Below are 21694 nucleotides of genomic sequence, written 5' to 3'. Positions count from 1 at the left end.
TCGCTCCTCTTCCCTCCCGCACCCACTTTCCTGTAACCACAAACTTCTGCTGAACACTAACACTACATTTTTAAACCTACCCCATACCTCCTCGACCCCATTGCCTATGCTCTCATTAGCCCATCTGTCCTCCAATAGCTGTTTATATCTTACCCTAACTGCCTCCTCTTTTAGTTTATAAACCTTCACCTCTCTCTTCCTTGATGCTTCTATTCTCCTTGTATCCCATCTACCTTTTACTCTCAGTGTAGCTACAACTAGAAAGTGATCTGATATATCTGTGGCCCCTCTATAAACATGTACATCCTGAAGTCTACTCAACAGTCTTTTATCTACCAATACATAATCCAACAAACTACTGTCATTTTGCCCTACATCATATCTTGTATACTTACTTATCCTCTTTTTCTTAAAATATGTATTACCTATAACTAAACCCCTTTCTATACAAAGTTCAATCAAAGGGCTCCCATTATCATTTACACCTGGCACCCCAAACTTACCTACCACACCCTCTCTAAAAGTTTCTCCTACTTTAGCATTCAGATCCCCTACCACAATTACTCTCTCACTTGGTTCAAAAGCTCCTATACATTCACTTAACATCTCCCAAAATCTCTCTCTCTCCTCTGCATTCCTCTGCATATATATATATATATATATATATATATATATATATATATATATATATATATATATATATATAAACACTGATTTCTGGCTGAAGGAGACTCGAACCTACGAACCTTAGGACAAGGTACGCAGTGCTTTACCAATCTACCCACACTGGACAATACCTTGGCGTGTAGCATGCGCTACACGTTTGATCCAAGGCAGCCAGCTTTCAGGGAGAAGGCTTACAGCTTTTCATCTCAACCCCTGCATGCATCAGCCTTACTAGAGATTTGAATAATGCAAGGAATTCGCGAGAGCATGCGAAATATACACAAACACTGATCTCTGGCTGAAGGAGACTCGAACCTACGAACCTTAGGACAAGGTACCCAGTGCTTTACCAATCTACCCACACTGGACAATACCTTGGCGTGTAGCATGCGCTACACGTTTGATCCAAGGCAGCCAGCTTTCAGGGAGAAGGCTTACAGCTTTTCATCTCATCCCCTGCATGCATCAGCCTTACTAGAGATTTGAACAATGCAAGGAATTCGCGAGAGCATGCGAAATATACACAAACACTGATCTCTGGCTGAAGGAGACTCAAACCTACGAACCTTAGGACAAGGTACGCAGTGCTTTACCAATCTACCCACACTGGACAATACCTTGGCGTGTAGCATGCGCTACACGTTTGATCCAAGGCAGCCAGCTTTCAGGGAGAAGGCTTACAGCTTTTCATCTCATCCCCTGCATGCATCAGCCTTACTAGAGATTTGAACAATGCAAGGAATTCGCGAGAGCATGCGAAATATACACAAACACTGATCTCTGGCTGAAGGAGACTCGAACCTACGAACCTTAGGACAAGGTACGCAGTGCTTTACCAATCTACCCACACTGGACAATACCTTGGCGTGTAGCATGCGCTACACGTTTGATCCAAGGCAGCCAGCTTTCAGGGAGAAGGCTTACAGCTTTTCATCTCATCCCCTGCATGCCATGCCTTCTCCCTGAAAGCTGGCTGCCTTGGATCAAACGTGTAGCGCATGCTACACGCCAAGGTATTGTCCAGTGTGGGTAGATTGGTAAAGCACTGCGTACCTTGTCCTAAGGTTCGTAGGTTCGAGTCTCCTTCAGCCAGAGATCAGTGTTTGTGTATATTTCGCATGCTCTCGCGAATTCCTTGCATTGTTCAAATCTCTAGTAATGCTGATGCATGCAGGGGATGAGATGAAAAGCTGTAAGCCTTCTCCCTGAAAGCTGGCTGCCTTGGATCAAACGTGTAGCGCATGCTACACGCCAAGGTATTGTCCAGTGTGGGTAGATTGGTAAAGCACTGCGTACCTTGTCCTAAGGTTCGTAGGTTCGAGTCTCCTTCAGCCAGAGATCAGTGTTTGTGTATATTTCGCATGCTCTCGCGAATTCCTTGCATTGTTCAAATCTCTAGTAAGGCTGATGCATGCAGGGGATGAGATGAAAAGCTGTAAGCCTTCTCCCTGAAAGCTGGCTGCCTTGGATCAAACGTGTAGCGCATGCTACACGCCAAGGTATTGTCCAGTGTGGGTAGATTGGTAAAGCACTGCGTACCTTGTCCTAAGGTTCGTAGGTTCGAGTCTCCTTCAGCCAGAGATCAGTGTTTGTGTATATTTCGCATGCTCTCGCGAATTCCTTGCATATATATATATATATATATATACATATATATATATACATATATATATATACATATATATATATACATATATATATGTATATATATATGTATATATATATACATATATATATACATATATATATGTTGTTGAGGTGGTTCGGACATGTAGAGAGAATGGAGCGAAACAGAATGACTTCAAGAGTGTATCAGTCTGTAGTGGAAGGAAGGCGGGGTAGGGGTCGGCCTAGGAAAGGTTGGAGGGAGGGGGTAAAGGAGGTTTTGTGTGCGAGGGGCTTGGACTTCCAGCAGGCATGCATGAGCGTGTTTGATAGGAGTGAATGGAGACAAATGGTTTTTATTACTTGACGTGCTGTTGGAGTGTGAGCAAAGTAACATTTATGAAGGGATTCAGGGAAACCGGCAGGCCGGACTTGAGTCCTGGAGATGGGAAGTACAGTGCATGCACTCTGAAGGAGGGGTGTTAATGTTGCAGTTTAAAAACTGTAGTGTAAAGCACCCTTCTGGCAAGACAGTGATGGAGTGAATGATGGTGAAAGTTTTTCTTTTTCGGGCCACCCTGCCTTGGTGGGAATCGGCCAGTGTGATAATAAAAAAAAAATAAAAAAATACATATATATATACATATACATATATATATACATATACATATATATATACATATACATATATACATATATATATATATATATATATATATATATATATATATATAATCACACTTTAGACAAATAAAAAATCTTAATGCTTGGGTAGAATATCAGTTTCATAGAGTCAGATGTTGTGACGTGACTGTGAGGTGTAGTCTTGGCCTTATATGCTTTCCTGTTGAAGTTTTATTTTTATAGTTCCTTGATAATGTGTGAAGTCACGAAAGTGCTTGAAATTCCACCATTTTTTCACAGTGGTTGTTCTGCACATTGTGATATCACCTGTTTACTGTGATATTATTGCATATTATGGCAAGTTACAGAATATGCAATAATATCACAGTAAACAGGTGATATCACAATGTGCAGAACAACCACTGTGAAAAAATAGTGGAATGTGTGTCTGTCTGTGTGTGTCTGTGTGTGTACTCACCTATTTATGGTTGCATGTGTGTGTGTACTCACCTAGTTGAGGTTGAGGTTGCGGGGGTCGAGTCCGAGCTCCTGGCCCCGCCAGGAGTGTGTGTGTGTGTGTGTGTGTGTGTGTGTGTGTGTGTGTGTGTGTGTGTGTGTGTGTGTGTACTCACCTAATTGTGGTTGCAGGGGTCGAGACTCAGCTCCTGGCCCCGTGTGTGTGTGTGTGTGTGTGTGTGTGTATGTGTGTATGTGTGTGTGTGTGTGTGTGTGTACTCACCTAGTTGAGGTTGCGGGGGTCGAGTCCGAGCTCCTGTGTGTGTGTGTACTCACCTATTTGTGGTTGCAGGGGTCGAGTCCTAGCTCCTGGCTGTGTGTGTGTGTGTGTGTGTGTGTGTGTGTGTGTGTGTGTGTGTGTGTGTGTGTGTGTGTGTGTGTGTGTGTGTGTGTGTGTGACTCAACAATCAATATTTGCACCAATAACTCATTATAGTTGTGACCGGGTGTGGAAGTGTGAATTGCTCATTACACTATAATTTGTTCATGATTGTAGCCATGTATAAACGTAAGTAACCATTCTTACAGAATTCATTACCTTTGTAACTTGTGAGCTCATTACCTTTGTACCTAGTTCAGCTATCAAAACTTTGGGGGCCCAGTCCCTGGACCCATTACGTACCTCTGTAATCTGTAAATACCTTTGTAACTTGTCATGATTGTGGCCAGACCTACCTGGAGTTCATTACCTTTGTAAATTGTGAGTTCATTACCTTTGTAAATTGTGAGTTAATTACCTCTGTAACTTGCTCAGCTATCAAAACTTTGGAGTCCAGTCCCTGGATCAATTATGTACCTCTGTAATCTTTTGACTACCGCCCACAGGATGAGTATGGGGTGCATAATAAACATATTAAACTAACTAACTAAACTATTGCATATTATATGTATATAAGACATCCTCATAACTCTTCATCCTGTTGAACCTTACTACTGAATATCAACATCACATTTTTGTAATGCCTCTATTTTATTGTTTTATTCTGGTATTTCATTTTTACATTACTTTTTATGCTGTTAGTACTGTGCTTTATACTCTAAGGTTTAGGATAAACACTGTGTACATCACAAACAGTTGTTTATTTCCCAGAAATCTGGTATGCAAAACACGGTTGTAAGTCCAGTGGTTGTAAGTCGAGCAGGTCGTAAGTCGGATGGTAGGTGTGTATATATATATATATATATATATATATATATATATATATATTTTATTGAAAGTATTTTATTTTTGGGGATTTTCTTTCTTTTTTGGGTCACCCTGCCTCGGTGGGAGACGACCAACTTGTTGAAAAAAAAAAAAAAAAAATTTTATTGTGCCCACGAACGAGTGGTATCGATCAATAACAACACTGTGACTAGCCAAAGACACGAACCCATGCTGCTTTGGCCTGCCTTATGGTGGGTGAATACTCATGACGCTTTAATCCACTGGACCATACAATCCTTAACCCTTTCAGGGTCGAGAGGCCCTCTCCGAAACTTGTTTTCAAGGTTGAAAATTTTCAGAAAAAAAAAATTATTTTTTCTTATGAAATGATAGAGAATCTTTTCCTGATCATAATGACACCAAAACTGTGAAATTTGAGTCTCGACAATGTTTACGCATCGGCGATTTTGCCCACTTTGAGCCCTATTTTTGGTTAATTCCAGTGTACTAGTTGACAAAAATCATAACTATTTCGCTAGAGCTCCACTTTTTCTATTGAATGAGTAAAAGAAACCACCCATTTACCGATTTTAACTATTCAATAAAGTGGTCAGAAATTAGCAATTTTGCCAATTTCACACAAATTTCAAAAGATGCCAATTTCCAAACAGGGTCCAGAATAAACAAGAAAGACATTCCTGGCACTAAAATAACATTTCCTCTGTTCATTAGTCATGTTCCCATGCCCCTCTTACATTTCTTTTGCTTTCCAGTTTGAATTTTTATTCTCACAAAAAAATAGAAGATTTACTGTTATGCAGACTACTGCATTAGTGTAGAAGTGGTATAAATAATATCAGCACACTTGTAAAAGAATATTAGATTCACCAGTTGACGTGTATTGGATGCATGGCATGATTTGTTTACTTTTGAACTTTGGCAAAAATCAAACATTTCTGCTAATTTGAGCTCAATTTCAAGGTGCCTTTCATTGTGAAACCAATCAAAATTGTCTCAATTTCTGTAATATGTCTTCCATTCCATAAAATGAGACCAGAAAAACTAGAATACAACCATAAATACCATACGAAAATACAGTGCAAAGTTGCTGTTTTAAACCAAAAACACGGTCAAAGTTTTTTTTTCTCATTACACACAGGGTGCTGCAGGATTTTTTTTCTCATTACACACAGTGTGCTGCAGGATTTTTTTTATACTGCAGCACACTGACCACATAAACCCATTCTTTCATATGTAGGCCTACCAGCTTTCTCTAACTAGATTTGAGGGCACTAGAATTTAGGCGTACTAGTATGTCAATAACCCTGGTGCGTAAGCTGTACTAGTACGTCAGAAACCCTGAAAGGGTTAAGAGTAGTGCATCCAGCAGAACTGGATGTTGTACTCGCTACCCAAGGACATACAATGGTGTGGATGATTCTAGGCTAATTTCATTCTAGTCCCTGTTTGGTGTACTAGTACAACGAGCAGTATTTTATATTATTGTGCCCACGAACAAGTGGTATTGATCAATAGCAACATTCCGACTAGCCAAGGACTTGAACCCATGCTACTTTGGCCTGCCTCATGATGGGCAAAAACTCATGATGCCTTAATCCACTGGACCATACAATCCTTAAGAGTAGCGCATTCAGCGGAACTGGATGTTGTACTCACTACCCAAGGACGTACGATGGTGTAGATGACTCTAGGCTAATTTCATTCTAGTCCCTGTTTGGTGTGCTAGTACAACAAGCAGTATTTTATATTATTGTGCTGTATATATACATGTATAGGAAAGATAGATTCTTGTTCTCAGGTACCCATAATTTATGTGAAACATTAACATTTGGCTGGCATAGTATTATAGTCATTAATAGGTTTAATCATCTTGAGCACCAAGTAATAGACAATAACAGATGAAATCAACTGTATATTCCACATCACCAAATCTAGATTATTGTCAGGAAATACTTATTACTTTGTGAACAAGTTGAACTAGTAATACTGAAAAGAGGTTGATAGTGTGAAACTGTGACCTGCTGCTTATATCTTATATATGAAGCAATGAACACTTTATTCTGAAGTTGTGATGATCCCAGGAGTTCCTCAGCTTGATTTGATATATGATTTAAAGAATAAAAAGGAACAATAATGTGCCTGTAATTATACACAAATAAGCTGCACAAAGGATATACTATTGATGATGTTTTGGTCCGAATTGCACCATTATCTAGGCACACACTGTGTAACCAGTTAATGGTTCTGGTTGGACTGAAATTTCATCATAAGTTTCTTTTTACTAAGTCTGAGTTATTTGTGTATGATCTGTGATTTGTTCCTCTTTCATCTGGGTTGAAAGCCCAACAATATCTACCAGTCAAATGGTAAAGTAGCCACTGCTGATGATGTGATGCACGCTTTTCAGTGGTTCATGCCAGAGTTCATATTCATGCACTTAAGTTTACCAAAGAAAAATGAAAATACTTGCCCAATCTTATTTTTTATCATGCGCTCAAAAAGCGATGTCTCTAGGTTAAACTTTTTAGCAAGTTCATATACTGTTGCACTAGGCTGCAGCTGCTGATGGTCACCTGGGAAGAACATGACAATATTATTATTTGACTGATGCATTATTATTATTAAAAATATTATGAAGCAGAAAAATAAGACTGCTGCAAATACGCATATTTTATTTCTTTTATGAAGTGCATATATAATGTAGTAAAATATGGTTAACCACAAAAGGAAGCCAATAGTATGCAGTATTTAAACTAGGAACTAAGGAGAAAATTGCAGAACTCAAAACTCTTTGTATGAGCAAATAATGGGGTAATACACACTTTAAAATATGAGGTAAGGGATAACATAATGGACTGGGCATACCTTTTTATATATATATATATATATATATATATATATATATATATATATTATATACATATATATATATATATATATATATATATATATATATATATATACGTATATATATATATATATATATACGTATATACGTATATATATATATACAGTGGACCCCCGCATAACGATGGCATCACATAGCGATTTTTCCGCATACCGATTACTTTTATCGCAAAATTTTTGCCGCGCATACCGATTAAAAACCCGCTTACCGATTTTCGTCCGAGACGCGTCCAATGTGCCCTCAGCCAGCCTCACATGTGCCGGCCGTCCCATTGTTTACCAGCCAGCCTCCGCGGTAACATCCAAGCATACACTCGGAATATTTCGTATTATTACAGTGTTTTCGGTGCTGTTTCTGGAAAATAAGTGACCATGGGCCCCAAGAAAGCTTCTAGTGCCAACCCTGTGGTAAAAAGGGTGAGAATTAGTATGGAAATTAAGAAAGATTTTGAAGGGTTTGGGGCTAACCCTGAGAAGCCTATGCCAGTTGTGGAATCCATTGTGCCTACTTCAAAGATTAAGGAAATGTGTGCACAGTGGGTTGAACTGCAAACCTTTATAGATGAAAATCACCCTGACACAGCTGTTGCAAGCCGTGCTGGTGACTATTTCAATGACAATGTTGTGGCCCATTTTAGACAAATCGTAAAGGAACGGGAGGTACAGAGCTCTATGGACAGATTTGTTGTGCGACAGAGGTCCACTGACTCTCAAGCTGGTCCTAGTGGCATTAAAAGAAGAAGGGAAGTAACCCCGGAAAAGGACTTGCTACCTCAAGTCATAATGGAAGGGGATTCCCCTTCTAAACAGTAAGAAGATAATGCTCTCCCCTCCTCCCATCCCATCAATCATAACCAGATCTTCAATAAAAGTAAGTGTCATGTAATTGTGCATGCCTTTTTCAGTTTGTGTGTATTAAAATTAACATTTCATGTGGTAAAAAAAAAATTTTTTCATACTTTTGGGCGTCTTGCACGGATTAATTTTATTTCCATTATTTCTTATGGGGAAAATTCATTCGCATAACGATTATTTCGCATAACGATGAGCCCTCTTGCACGGATTAAAATCGTTAACCGGGGGTCCACTGTATATATATATATATATATATATGTTATATATATATATATATATATATATATATATATATATATATATATATATATATATATATATATATATGCATATATATATATATATATATATATATATATATATATATATATATATATATATATATATATATATATATATATATATATATATATATATATATATATATGCATATATATATACATTATATATATATTTATTTTTATTATCACACTGGCCGATTCCCACCAAGGCAGGGTGGCCCGAAAAAGAAAAACTTTCACCATCATTCACTCCATCACTGTCTTGCCAGAAGGGTGCTTTACACTACAGTTTTTAAACTGCAACATTAACACCCCTCCTTCAGAGTGCAGGCACTGTACTTCCCATCTCCAGGACTCAAGTCCGGCCTGCCGGTTTCCCTGAATCCCTTCATAAATGTTACTTTGCTCACACTCCAACAGCATGTCAAGTATTAAACACCATTTGTCTCCATTCACTCCTATCAAACACGCTCACGCATGCCTGCTGGAAGTCCAAGCCCCTCGCACACAAAACCTCCTTTACCCCCTCCCTCCAACCTTTCCTAGGCCGACCCCTACCCCGCCTTCCTTCCACTACAGACTGATACACTCTTGAAGTCATTCTGTTTCGCTACATTCTCTCTACATGTCTGAACCACCTCAACAACCCTTCCTCAGCCCTGTGGACAACAGTTTTGGTAATCCCGCACCTCCTCCTAACTTCCAAACTACGAATTCTTTGCATTATATTCACACCACACATTGCCCTCAGACATGACATCTCCACTGCCTCCAGTCTTCTCCTCGCTGCAACATTCATCACCCATGCTTCACACCCATATAAGAGCGTTGGTAAAACTATACTCTCATACATTCCCCTCTTTGCCTCCAAGGACAAAGTTCTTTGTCTCCACAGACTCCTAAGTGCACCACTCACTCTTTTTCCCTCATCAATTCTATGATTCACCTCATCTTTCATAGACCCATCTGCTGACACGTCCACTCCCAAATATCTGAATACGTTCACCTCCTCCATACTCTCTCCCTCCAATCTGATATTCAATCTTTCATCACCTAATCTTTTTGTTATCCTCATAACCTTACTCTTTCCTGTATTCACCTTTAATTTTCTTCTTTTGCACACCCTACCAAATTCATCCACCAATCTCTGCAACTTCTCTTCAGAATCTCCCAAGAGCACAGTGTCATCAGCAAAGAGCAGCTGTGACAACTCCCACTTTGTGTGTGATTCTTTATCTTTTAACTCCACGCCTCTTGCCAAGACCCTCGCATTTACTTCTCTTACAACCCCATCTATAAATATATTAAACAACCACAGTGACATCACACATCCTTGTCTAAGGCCTACTTTTACTGGGAAAAAATTTTCCTCTTTCCTACATACTCTAACTTGAGCCTCACTATCCTCGTAAAAACTCTTCACTGCTTTCAGTAACCTACCTCCTACACCATACACTTGCAACATCTGCCACATTGCCCCCCTATCCACCCTGTCATACGCCTTTTCCAAATCCATAAATGCCACAAAGACCTCTTTAGCCTTATCTAAATACTGTTCACTTATATGTTTCACTGTAAACACCTGGTCCACACACCCCCTACCTTTCCTAAAGCCTCCTTGTTCATCTGCTATCCTATTTTCCGTCTTACTCTTAATTCTTTCAATTATAACTCTACCATACACTTTACCAGGTATACTCAACAGACTTATCCCCCTATAATTTTTGCACTCTCTTTTATCCCCTTTGCCTTTATACAAAGGAACTATGCATGCTCTCTGCCAATCCCTAGGTACCTTACCCTCTTCCATACATTTATTAAATAATTGCACCAACCACTCCAAAACTATATCCCCACCTGCTTTTAACATTTCTATCTTTATCCCATCAATCCCAGCTGCCTTACCCCCTTTCATTTTACCTGCTGCCTCACGAACTTCCCCCACACTCACAACTGGCTCTTCCTCACTCCTACAAGATGTTATTCCTCCTTGCCCTATACACGAAATCACAGCTTCCCTATCTTCATCAACATTTAACAATTCCTCAAAATATTCCCTCCATCTTCCCAATACCTCTAACTCTCCATTTAATAACTCTCCTCTCCTATTTTTAACTGACAAATCCATTTGTTCTCTAGGCTTTCTTAACTTGTTAATCTCACTCCAAAACTTTTTCTTATTTTCAACAAAATTTGTTGATAACATCTCACCCACTCTCTCATTTGCTCTCTTTTTACATTGCTTCACCACTCTCTTAACCTCTCTCTTTTTCTCCATATACTCTTCCCTCCTTGCATCACTTCTACTTTGTAAAAACTTCTCATATGCTAACTTTTTCTCCCTAACTACTCTCTTTACATCATCATTCCACCAATCGCTCCTCTTCCCTCCTGCATCCACTTTCCTGTAACCACAATCTTCTGCTGAACACTCTAACACTACATTTTTAAACCTACCCCATACCTCTTCGACCCCATTGCCTATGCTCTTATTAGCCCATCTATCGTCCAATAGCTGTTTATATCTTACCCTAACTGCCTCCTTTTTTAGTTTATAAACCTTCACCTCTCTCTTCCCTGATGCTTCTATTCTCCTTGTATCCCATCTACCTTTTACTCTCAGTGTAGCTACAACTAGAAAGTGATCTGATATATCTGTGGCCCCTCTATAAACATGTACATCCTGAAGTCTACTCAACAGTCTTTTATCTACCAATACATAATCCAACAAACTACTGTCATTTCGCCCTACATCATATCTTGTATACTTATTTATCCTCTTTTTCTTAAAATATGTATTACCTATAACTAATCCCCTTTCTATACAAAGTTCAATCAAAGGGCTCCCATTATCATTTACACCTGGCACCCCAAACTTACCTACCACACCCTCTCTAAAAGTTTCTCCTACTTTAGCATTCAGGTCCCCTACCACAATTACTCTCTCACTTGGTTCAAAGGCTCCTATACATTCACTTAACATCTCCCAAAATCTCTCTCTCTCCTCTGCATTCCTCTTTTCTCCAGGTGCATACACGCTTATTATGACCCACTTCTCGCATCCAACCTTTACTTTAATCCACATAATTCTTGAATTTACACATTCATATTCTCTTTTCTCCTTCCATAACTGATCATTTAACATTACTGCTACCCCTTCCTTTGCTCTAACTCTCTCAGATACTCCAGATTTAATCCCATTTATTTCCCCCCACTGAAACTCTCCTACCCCCTTCAGCTTTGTTTTGCTTAGGGCCAGGACATCCAACTTCTTTTCATTCATAACATCAGCAATCATCTGTTTCTTGTCATCCGCACTACATCCACGCACATTTAAGCATCCCAGTTTTATAAAGTTTTTCTTCTTCTCTTTTTTAGTAAATGTCTACAGGAGAAGGGGTTACTAGCCCATTGCTCCCGGCATTTTAGTCGCCTCATACGACACGCATGGCTTACGGAGGAAAGATTCTTTTCCACTTCCCCATGGACAATAGAAGAAATAAAGAAGAACAAGAGCTATTTAGAAAAAGGAGAAAAACCTAGATGTATGTATATATATATGCATGTGCGTGTCTGTGAAGTGTGACCAAAGTGTAAGTAGGAGTAGCAAGATATCCCTGTTATCTAGCGTGTTTATGAGACAGAAAAAGAAACCAGCAATCCTACCATCATGCAAAACAGTTACAGGTTTTTGTTTCACAGTCATCTGGCAGGATGACTGAATATAATATATATAATATATATATAATATATATAATATATATAATATATATATATATATATATATATATAATATATATATATATATATATATATATATATATATATATATATATATATATATAATATATATATAATATATATATATATATATATATATATATTATATATTATATATATATATATATATATATATATATATATATATACAGTGGACCCCCGCATAGCGAACGCCTTGCATAGCAAACAATCTGCATAGCGAACGCTTTGTTCGCTAAAATTTCGCCCCGCATAGTGGACAAAAACCCGCTCAGCGACCTTCGTCCGAGACGCGTCCAATGTGCGCCCTCAGCCAGCCTCACATGTGCCGCCCGTCCCATTGTTTACCAGCCAGCCTCCGCGGTAACATTCAAGCATACACTCGGAATATTTCGTATTATTACAGTGTTTTCGGTGCTGTTTGTGGAAAATAAGTGACCATGGGCCCCAAGAAAGCTTCTAGTGCCAACCCTACACCTCAAAGGGTAAGAATACCCATTGAAATGAAGAAAGAGATCATTGATAAGTATGAAAGTGGAGTACGTATCACCGACCTGGTCAGGTTGTACAAGAAACCAAAATCAACCATCGCTTCTATTGTGGGCAAGAAAACGGCAATCAAGGAAGCTGTTGTTGCCAAAGGTTTAACTGTGTTTTCGAAACAAAGATCGCAAGTGATGGAAGATGTTGAGAGACTCTTATTGGTGTGGATAAATGAAAAACAGCTAGCAGGAGATAGCGTCTCTCAAGCGATCATATGTGAAAAGGCTAGGAAGTTGCATGACGATTTAATCAAAAAAATGCCTGCAACTAGTGATGATGTGAGTGAATTTAAGGCCAGCAAAGGTTGGTTTGAGAGATTTAAGAAGCGTAGTGGCATCCATAGTGTGATACGGCATGGTGAGGCTGCCAGTTCGGACCACAAAGCGGCTGAAAAATATGTGCATGAATTCAAGGAGTACATAGAAACTGAAGGACTGGAACCTGAACAAGTGTTTAATTGTGATGAAACAGGCCTGTTCTGGAAGAAAATGCCAAGCAGGACCTACATTACTCAGGAGGAAAAGGCACTCCCAGGACATAAGCCTATGAAAGACAGGCTTACTTTGTTGATGTGTGCCAATGCTAGTGGTGATTGCAAAGTTAAGCCTTTATTAGTGTATCACTCTGAAACTCCCAGAGCGTTCAGGCAAAAGAATGTCCTCAAGGATAATTTGTGTGTGCTGTGGAGGGCAAACAGTAAGGCATGGGTCACTAGGGAATTTTTCTATAACTGGTTACACCATGCATTTGCCCCCAATGTGAAAGATTACCTAACTGAAAAGAAATTAGACCTTAAGTGCCTCCTGGTGTTAGACAATGCCCCTGGTCATCCTACAGACGTGGCAGAGCGACTTTATGGGGACATGAGCTTCATTAAGGTGAAGTTTTTGCCTCCTAATACCACTCCTCTCCTGCAGCCCATGGACCAGCAGGTCATTTCCAACTTCAAGAAACTGTACACAAAAGCTCTGTTTCAAAAGTGCTTTGAAGTGACCACAGACACTCGATTGACTCTAAAAGAGTTTTGGAAGGATCACTTTAATATCCTCAATTGTGTAAACCTTATAGGTAAGGCTTGGGAGGGAGTGACTAAGAGAACCTTGAACTCTGCTTGGAAGAAACTGTGGCCAGAATGTGTAGACAAAAGGGATTTTGAAGGGTTTGAGGCTAACCCTGAGAGGAGTAGTATACCAGTTGAGGAATCAATTGTGGAATTGGGGAAGTCCTTGGGGTTGGAGGTTAGTGGGGAGGATGTGGAAGAGTTGGTGGAGGAGGACAATGAAGAACTAACCACTGATGAGCTGATAGATCAACTTCAAGAGCAAGAGGCCAGACCTGGGGAAACTGGTTCAAAGGAGGGGAGAGAGAAATTGAAGGAATTGCCTACTTCAAAGATTAAGGAAATGTGTGCAAAATGGCTTGAAGTGCAAACCTTTTTTGATGAAAATCACCCTCACACAGCTATTGCAAGCCATGCTGGTGACTGTTACAATGACACTGTTGTGAACCACTTTAGACAAATCATAAAGGAACGAGAGGTACAGGCCACTATGGACAGATATGTTGTGCGAAAGAAGTCCAGTGACTCTGAAGCTGGTCCTAGTGGCATTAAAAGAAGAAGGGAAGTAACCCCAGAAAAGGACTTGCTACCTCAAGTCCTAATGGAAGGGGATTCCCCTTCTAAACACTAACACTCTCTCTCCCCTCCTCCCATCCCATCAATCATCACCAGATCTTCAATAAAAGTAAGTGTCATGTAATTGTGCATGCCTTTTTCAGTTTGTGTGTACTAAAATTAACATTTTTTTGTGGTAAAAAAAATTTTTTTTCATACTTTTGGGTGTCTTGCACGGATTAATTTTATTTCCATTATTTCTTATGGGGAAAATTAATTCGCATAGCGAACATTTCGCATAACGACCAGCCCTCTTGCACGGATTAAGTTCGCTATGCGGGGGTCCACTTTATATATATATACATATATATATATATATATACATATATATATATATATATATATATATATGTATATATATATATATATATATATATATATATATATATATATATATATATATATGTATATGTATATATACAGTGGACCCCCGCTTAACGATCACCTCCAAATGCGACCAATTATGTAAGTGTATTTATGTAAGTGCGTTTGTACGTGTATGTTTGGGGGTCTGAAATGGACTAATCTACTTCACAATATTCCTTATGGGAAAAAATTCGGTCAGTACTGGCACCTGAACATACTACTGGAATGAAAAAAGTTTGTTAACCGGGGGTCCACTGTATATATATATATATATATATATATACTGTATATATATACATATATACAATATATATATATACATATATACAATATATATATATATATATATATATATATATTTATATGCATATATATATACATGTATATATATATATATATATATATATGAATTTGGTAGGGTGTGCAAAAGAAGAAAATTAAAAGTGAATACAGGAAAGAGTAAGGTTATGAGGATAACAAAAAGATTAGGTGATGAAAGATGGGATATCAGATTGGAGGGAGAGAGTATGGAGGAGGTGAATGTATTCAGATATTTGGGAGTGGACGTGTCAGCGGATGGGTCTATGAAAGATGAGGTAAATCATAGAATTGATGAGGGGAAAAGGGTGAGTGGTGCACTTAGGAGTCTGTGGAGACAAAGAACTTTGTCCTTGGAGGCAAAGAGGGGAATGTATGAGAGTATAGTTTTACCAACGCTCTTATATGGGTGTGAAGCATGGGTAATGAATGTTGCAGCGAGGAGAAGGCTGGAGGCAGTGGAGATGTCATGTCTGAGGGCAATGTGTGGTGTGAATATAATGCACAGAATTCGTAGTTTGGAAATTAGGAGGAGGTGTGGGATTACCAAAACTGTTGTCCAGAGGACTGAGGAAGGGGTGTTGAGGTGGTTCAGACATGTAGAGAGAATGGAGCGAAACAGAATGACTTCAAGAGTGTATCAGTCTGTAGTGGAAGGAAGGTGGGGTAGGGGTCGGCCTAGGAAAGGTTGGAGGGAGGGGGTAAAGGAGGTTTTGTGTGCGAGGGGCTTGGACTTCCAGCAGGCATGCGTGAGCGTGTTTGATAGGAGTGAATGGAGACAAATGGTTTTTAATACTTGACGTGCTGTTGGAGTGTGAGCAAAGTAACATTTATGAAGGGGTTCAAGGAAACCGGCAGGCCGGACTTGAGTCCTGGAGATGGTAAGTACAGTGCCTGCACTCTGAAGGAGGGGTGTTAATGTTGCAGTTTAAAAACTGTAGTGTAAAGCACCCTTCTGGCAAGACAGTGATGGAGTGAATGATGGTGAAAGTTTCTCTTTTTCGGGCCACCCTGCCTTGGTGGGAATCGGCCAGTGTGATAATAAAAAAAAAAATATATGTATATATATATATATGTATATATATATATTATGCACTGCGTGCACCAGGATTTTTTTCATATGGTGCACAATGACAACACAGACCCATTCTCTCACATGTGGGCCTACCAGCTTTCTCCTGCTTGCTTTGTCGCTGCTAGAATTTATGAGTACAGTGGACCCCCGCATAACGATTACCTCCGAATGCGACCAATTATGTAAGTGTATTTATGTAAGTGCGTTTGTATGTGTATGTTTGGGGGTCTGAAATGGACTAATATACTTCACAATATTTCTTATGGGAACAAATTCGGTCAGTAATGGCACCACTGTATATATACGTCAAACACGGTACCTCGTAAGATGTATAAATACGACCAAAACAGTCAAAGGGTTAAAGGGCCCAAAAATTTGGAATTCATTACCAGTGATTACCAAAGGAACCCTGTCTGTACATCAATTCAAGACTCTTCTTAAAAACCACCTACTCACCCTAAACTAAATACACAGTATTTAACTTTCCCTACAAAGGTACCAAACCACTCTCCACCACCTCAAAATATGATTGCTCACTGTGTTACTCCCCTAGCCTCAGAACCCCATAAGCAAATGCTCAAAGTACAATAAATTCTCACATTTTAACCTAATGTAAATGTTGAATAACATATATTTAACCTTTAAACTGTCCAAACGTAGATCTACATTCACCTGCATTGTGCTCCAAATAATTTGAAGGATTAAAAAAATAGTTTTTGTTTTTAAATTAAAGAGGGCAATTTTATGTGTGGTATAAGACCAAAAAAAAAAAAATTTAGGACCAGCACTTACCAAGATATTAAACCACAAAATTGGCTCTGGATGCTCACCTGATGGCAACATCCAGTCCTGCTGCTTGCAGAAGTGTTGCCAATTTACCTTTTTTTTTTCTTGTTTTTATTTTAATAATAATTTTTATGTTCTGATAATTACAATTTATAGTAGTTATTGTGATTTCATAGTCAATTTTTATTCTGACACTAATATTATGTACTGAAATAGTACTCAAATTGTAACAATCACACTGACAGGTGAACATCTTCACCTGCCCTGGTCATTTACTATTGTGTAGAAATATATACAAAGTATTTATAGGTCCCAGCAATCTTTTAGACAGCTGACATTTGATGAATGTGCCCTGCTGAAGCAAACCTTGCCTTCATATGTTTTTACTCTTTGTATGTCTGTCTCTCAGTCTGTCTGTCTGCCTGTCTATCTGTCTGTCTATCTGTACATCTATCTGTTGTCTATCTGTACATCTGGTGTTATGACAAGTGTCAGATAACAAGTGACATTTGATGAATGTGTGCTGCTGGATGGGGGAACCTTGCCTTTGTATGTTTTTACTCTTGCACACAAACATGTCTCTGTATGTCTGTCTGTCAGTCTGTCTATCTGAACATCTGTCTATCTGTACATCTATCTGTGTCTGTCTGTCTATCTATCTGTCTGTCTGTCTAGCTCTGCTCATGTCTGTCTAGTTCTGCTTATCTGTCTTTCTGTCTGCCTGTGTGTGTCTGTCTTTCCATCTGCTTGTCTCTGTCTCAGGGAGCGGCGAGTAAACCTGTTGGTTTGTGGTGTATGGGCTGCTCCCTGATTGCTGAGCAAGTGACAATGCTATGATTTGCATCATGTTTATTCATGTCTTGTATCTACAAACACTATAGCACTTGGCCTGGAATTTTTGGGTTATCCTAGGTAATTCACATTATGTATAATAACTGTATTTATGAGCACATGTGAGAGACAGACATGCAGACAGAGATACAGATACAGTGATATAGACAGATAGACAAAGATATCGACAGATAAAGGTCTACTGGCCCATGCAAGGCAGGTCCATGTCACCCCCCTGGCTTAGACCAATGACCCAGCTAGTCATTTCACATCCACTGAAAGAAGGAGCATGACATTTGACCTAGTAGCACAAGCTAGTCAGGTCCAACTCACACCCACCCACACCCACTCATGCATTTATCTAATCTATTTTTACTTTCCTCTTAAAATGTGAGTGTTTATATGACATAACATCAGTGAATCACTGGTATTTGCCACACTATTTGCTCTAGCTGGCGCTCAGTTGAACTGGTGCTCCCACAGGGTACTAAGTGGTTCCCGATTTTTTCCACAGTGCGCACACTGAGTGCACAGACCAATTCTTTCATGTCTAGGCGAATCAGGCCTATCATGCCAAATTAAAAGGAATGAAAAATAAAGCGCTGATCTACATTCGGAGCCCACCGCACATGAATGTAGATCTACATGTGGACAGTTTAAGGGTTAATAGATGTATAACCTATTATAAAACTAATGCAATCTGATCAAACTATGTTTTGTACATCTAGTGTTAAGTAATCAGTAATCTATTAGGTTTAGACTGCCCGTAATGCCAAGGCATGATAGTGGCTCTCTTTGCACTACAAATCATTGTAAACCCTCACTGTAAACTACAATACATCAACGACATAGTAAACTTGCAATTTAATTAATTCAAAAAAATTTTTTAAAAAGTTGAAATTTTTCATCACTGAACTTCATATTGTTTTCTGCAGCTCATTTAAAGATTTGGTTGATGTCTGCCTGGAGTCTTGCGGTGTCTTCAATGGAGGACACTGTCATGCAAATTCGGGTGTGTCATCTGCTTATATCCCTCTCTATGTCCGATAGGATGAGGAACAAAATAGGAGCAAGTACTGTGCCTTGTGGAACAAAGCTTTTCATCATAGTTGCCTCAGTCTTTACTCTGTTTATTACTACTCTTTGTGCTCTATTTGTTTGGAAGTTATAGATCCATCTACCAACTTTTCTATTATTCCTTTATAATGCATTTTGTGTGCTATTTAACCGTAGTTGCACTTGTTGAAGGCTTTCGCAAAATCTGTGTATACTACATCTGCATTTTGTTTATCCTTTAAGTCATAGTGGTCCAGTAGGTGGGACAGGCAGGAGCGACCTACTCTAAACCCGTGTCGCCCTGGGTTGTGTAACTGATGGGTATCTAGGTGGTTTGCAATCTTGCTTCTTAGAACCCTTCCAGAGATTTTTATATGGGATGTGTGAGAAATTACCTGCATAAGATTTACAGGGTATTACCTGAATTATTACATGCAAGCAATTTGGGTGAGATAAGTGGGACTTAGTCACAGTAGGTCACAGAACTGTTACTCCCTCGATGCCCACTCCTTCACCGCTTACAAAAAGCTAGATCTAACATTAAATTAATAATTTATTTGGGAAGAGTCTTAAATTGATGTTCAGACTGGGTTACTATAGTATTTACTGGTAATGAATTCCAAATCACTCTTTGATGTTCCCCATGTCCGTCTCACACTATGTAAAAACTCTATGCACTTAAAGCTACTCTGGTAAATTAAAATTATGTGGACTGTATACAATTCAAAAAAAACAATCACCAGTAAGAATTAATGATGTAGACGAATGATTCAGAGAACCGACAAGTTGATAAATTAGACACATATGCAACACTTGGGTATCTTTATTGAGGATACCCAAGTTTTGCATATTTATTGAGGATACCCAAATGTTGCCTATGTGTCTAATTTATCAAGGATTAATGATGAAATGGGAGGTGTTCATCTCGTTGTATCTGCCTCACGAAGCACAATTATATAAACTATGGGTTAGGCAAGTTGGAATTATTATGTTACAAACTTAAATTCCTAAAAAATTATTTTAGTTTTTATTATAACAGTTAAGATAATGCTAAACTCATTAGTAAAGAGAATATTATTATTGAAAGATGTAACTGTATACAGTAGGGCCCTGTTTTACAGTGTTACACTAATACATGTATGTACATTCCAAATTATGCCCAAAACTTGCTATATGGCTCCCCTCACCTGACTTTCTAACACTGTCACCATGCCCCAGATGTGGTGCACCAGATGTGGTGCTCAGTAAGCACCACATCTTTCCATTATGTCAACTCCAAAATTTCAAGTGTTTTTCAAAGTTATTTCATATATTATATATTCTCTGATAATAATACTTACATATACCTGTACCTAAATAAACTTACACACTGTGCTGGTGTGCAGGTACACATTTAAATCACTAAGAGTGTCTTATGTCTTGAGATGCCATATTAGTAATGATAATAATAATAGTAATAATAATCACTGAGTCTCATTAAATGTTATATATTACATTAATATACACATTTTCATGAATCCATTTATGATATTTTTTCAAAATTATATAATAAACACAATATATGACATATAAAGATGATAAATACGCCCCACAGTAGAATAAATAAACATAAATATGAGATGTGGTAGTCAGACGACCTGTACGAGTGACGCCGTATTAGTAATGATAATAATAATATATGTAGTAGGTTGGTAGACAGCAACCACCCAGGGAGGTACTACTGTCCTGCCAAGTGAGTGTAAAACGAAAGCCTGTAATTGTTTTACATGATGGCATAATTGTTGGCGTCTTTTGTCAGTCTCATAAATATGCAAGATTACAAGTACGTCTTGCTACTTCTACTTACACTTAGGTCACACTACACATACATGTACATATTTATTTATACAGACTCATCTGAGTTTTCTTTGATTTTATCTTAATAGTTCTTGTTTTTATTACTTTTCCTTTTACATCCATTGGGAAGTGGAATAAAAATCTTTCCTCCGTAAGCCATGTGTGTTGTAAAGGTCAACTAAAATGCAGGGAACAATGGGCTAGTAACCCCTTTTCCTGTAATGATTGCTAAAAAGAATAAGAAGAAGAAAATTGTCAAAGTGGGATGTCTGAATGTTTGTGGATGTTGTCTCAGTAGTACCAGTTACCAATTACCAGTAGATGACTCACTACCAACCATCTGTGTGAATCACTGACTGTTATTCATGTTGCTGCTGACCATAGCATGTTTTTGAACACTGCTCACCACCTAGGCACTGGTGGGTCAGTCTGAGACAGAGAGCAGAGAGAGGCAGGGCGGCTGATGGTGCTTCCCATACTTTCCGTTATAATTATACGTACTAACCAGCCTACATGAGTGTTCTTACCCCCATCCACATTTCGAACCCCACATGACAAATTGGTGGAATGACAGACCGACCCAGACACTGAGACACTATAGTTTTACTCATGATTCCCTTGATGCGTTGCCTTTATTCAATGGCCATATACAGTGGACCCCCGCATAACGATCACCTCCAAATGCGACCAATTATGTAAGTGTATTTATGTAAGTGCGTTTGTACGTGTATGTTTGGGGGTCTGAAATGGACTAATCTACTTCACAATATTCCTTAAGGGAACAAATTCGGTCAGTACTGGCACCTGAACATACTTCTGGAGTGAAA

At 38.8% G+C, this 21694-nt stretch overlaps 1 protein-coding gene across 1 annotated transcript in view; it reads right to left on the bottom strand.

Moving 5' to 3' along the window:
* LOC128698479 (NFX1-type zinc finger-containing protein 1) overlaps nt 1-21694 on the bottom strand; it is a gene marked incomplete at its 3' end in the record, with an annotated part of 178221 nt that overhangs the window by 75172 nt on the left and 81355 nt on the right. The window contains 1 exon segment of the mRNA XM_070103995.1: nt 7050-7152. Coding sequence (XP_069960096.1) covers nt 7050-7152 — 103 coding nt within the window.

Source organism: Cherax quadricarinatus, chromosome 88, assembly GCF_038502225.1.
Source record: "Cherax quadricarinatus isolate ZL_2023a chromosome 88, ASM3850222v1, whole genome shotgun sequence".
NCBI classification, from domain to species: Eukaryota; Metazoa; Arthropoda; class Malacostraca; order Decapoda; family Parastacidae; genus Cherax; species Cherax quadricarinatus.
This window is presented reverse-complemented; position numbering and strand designations above follow the sequence as displayed.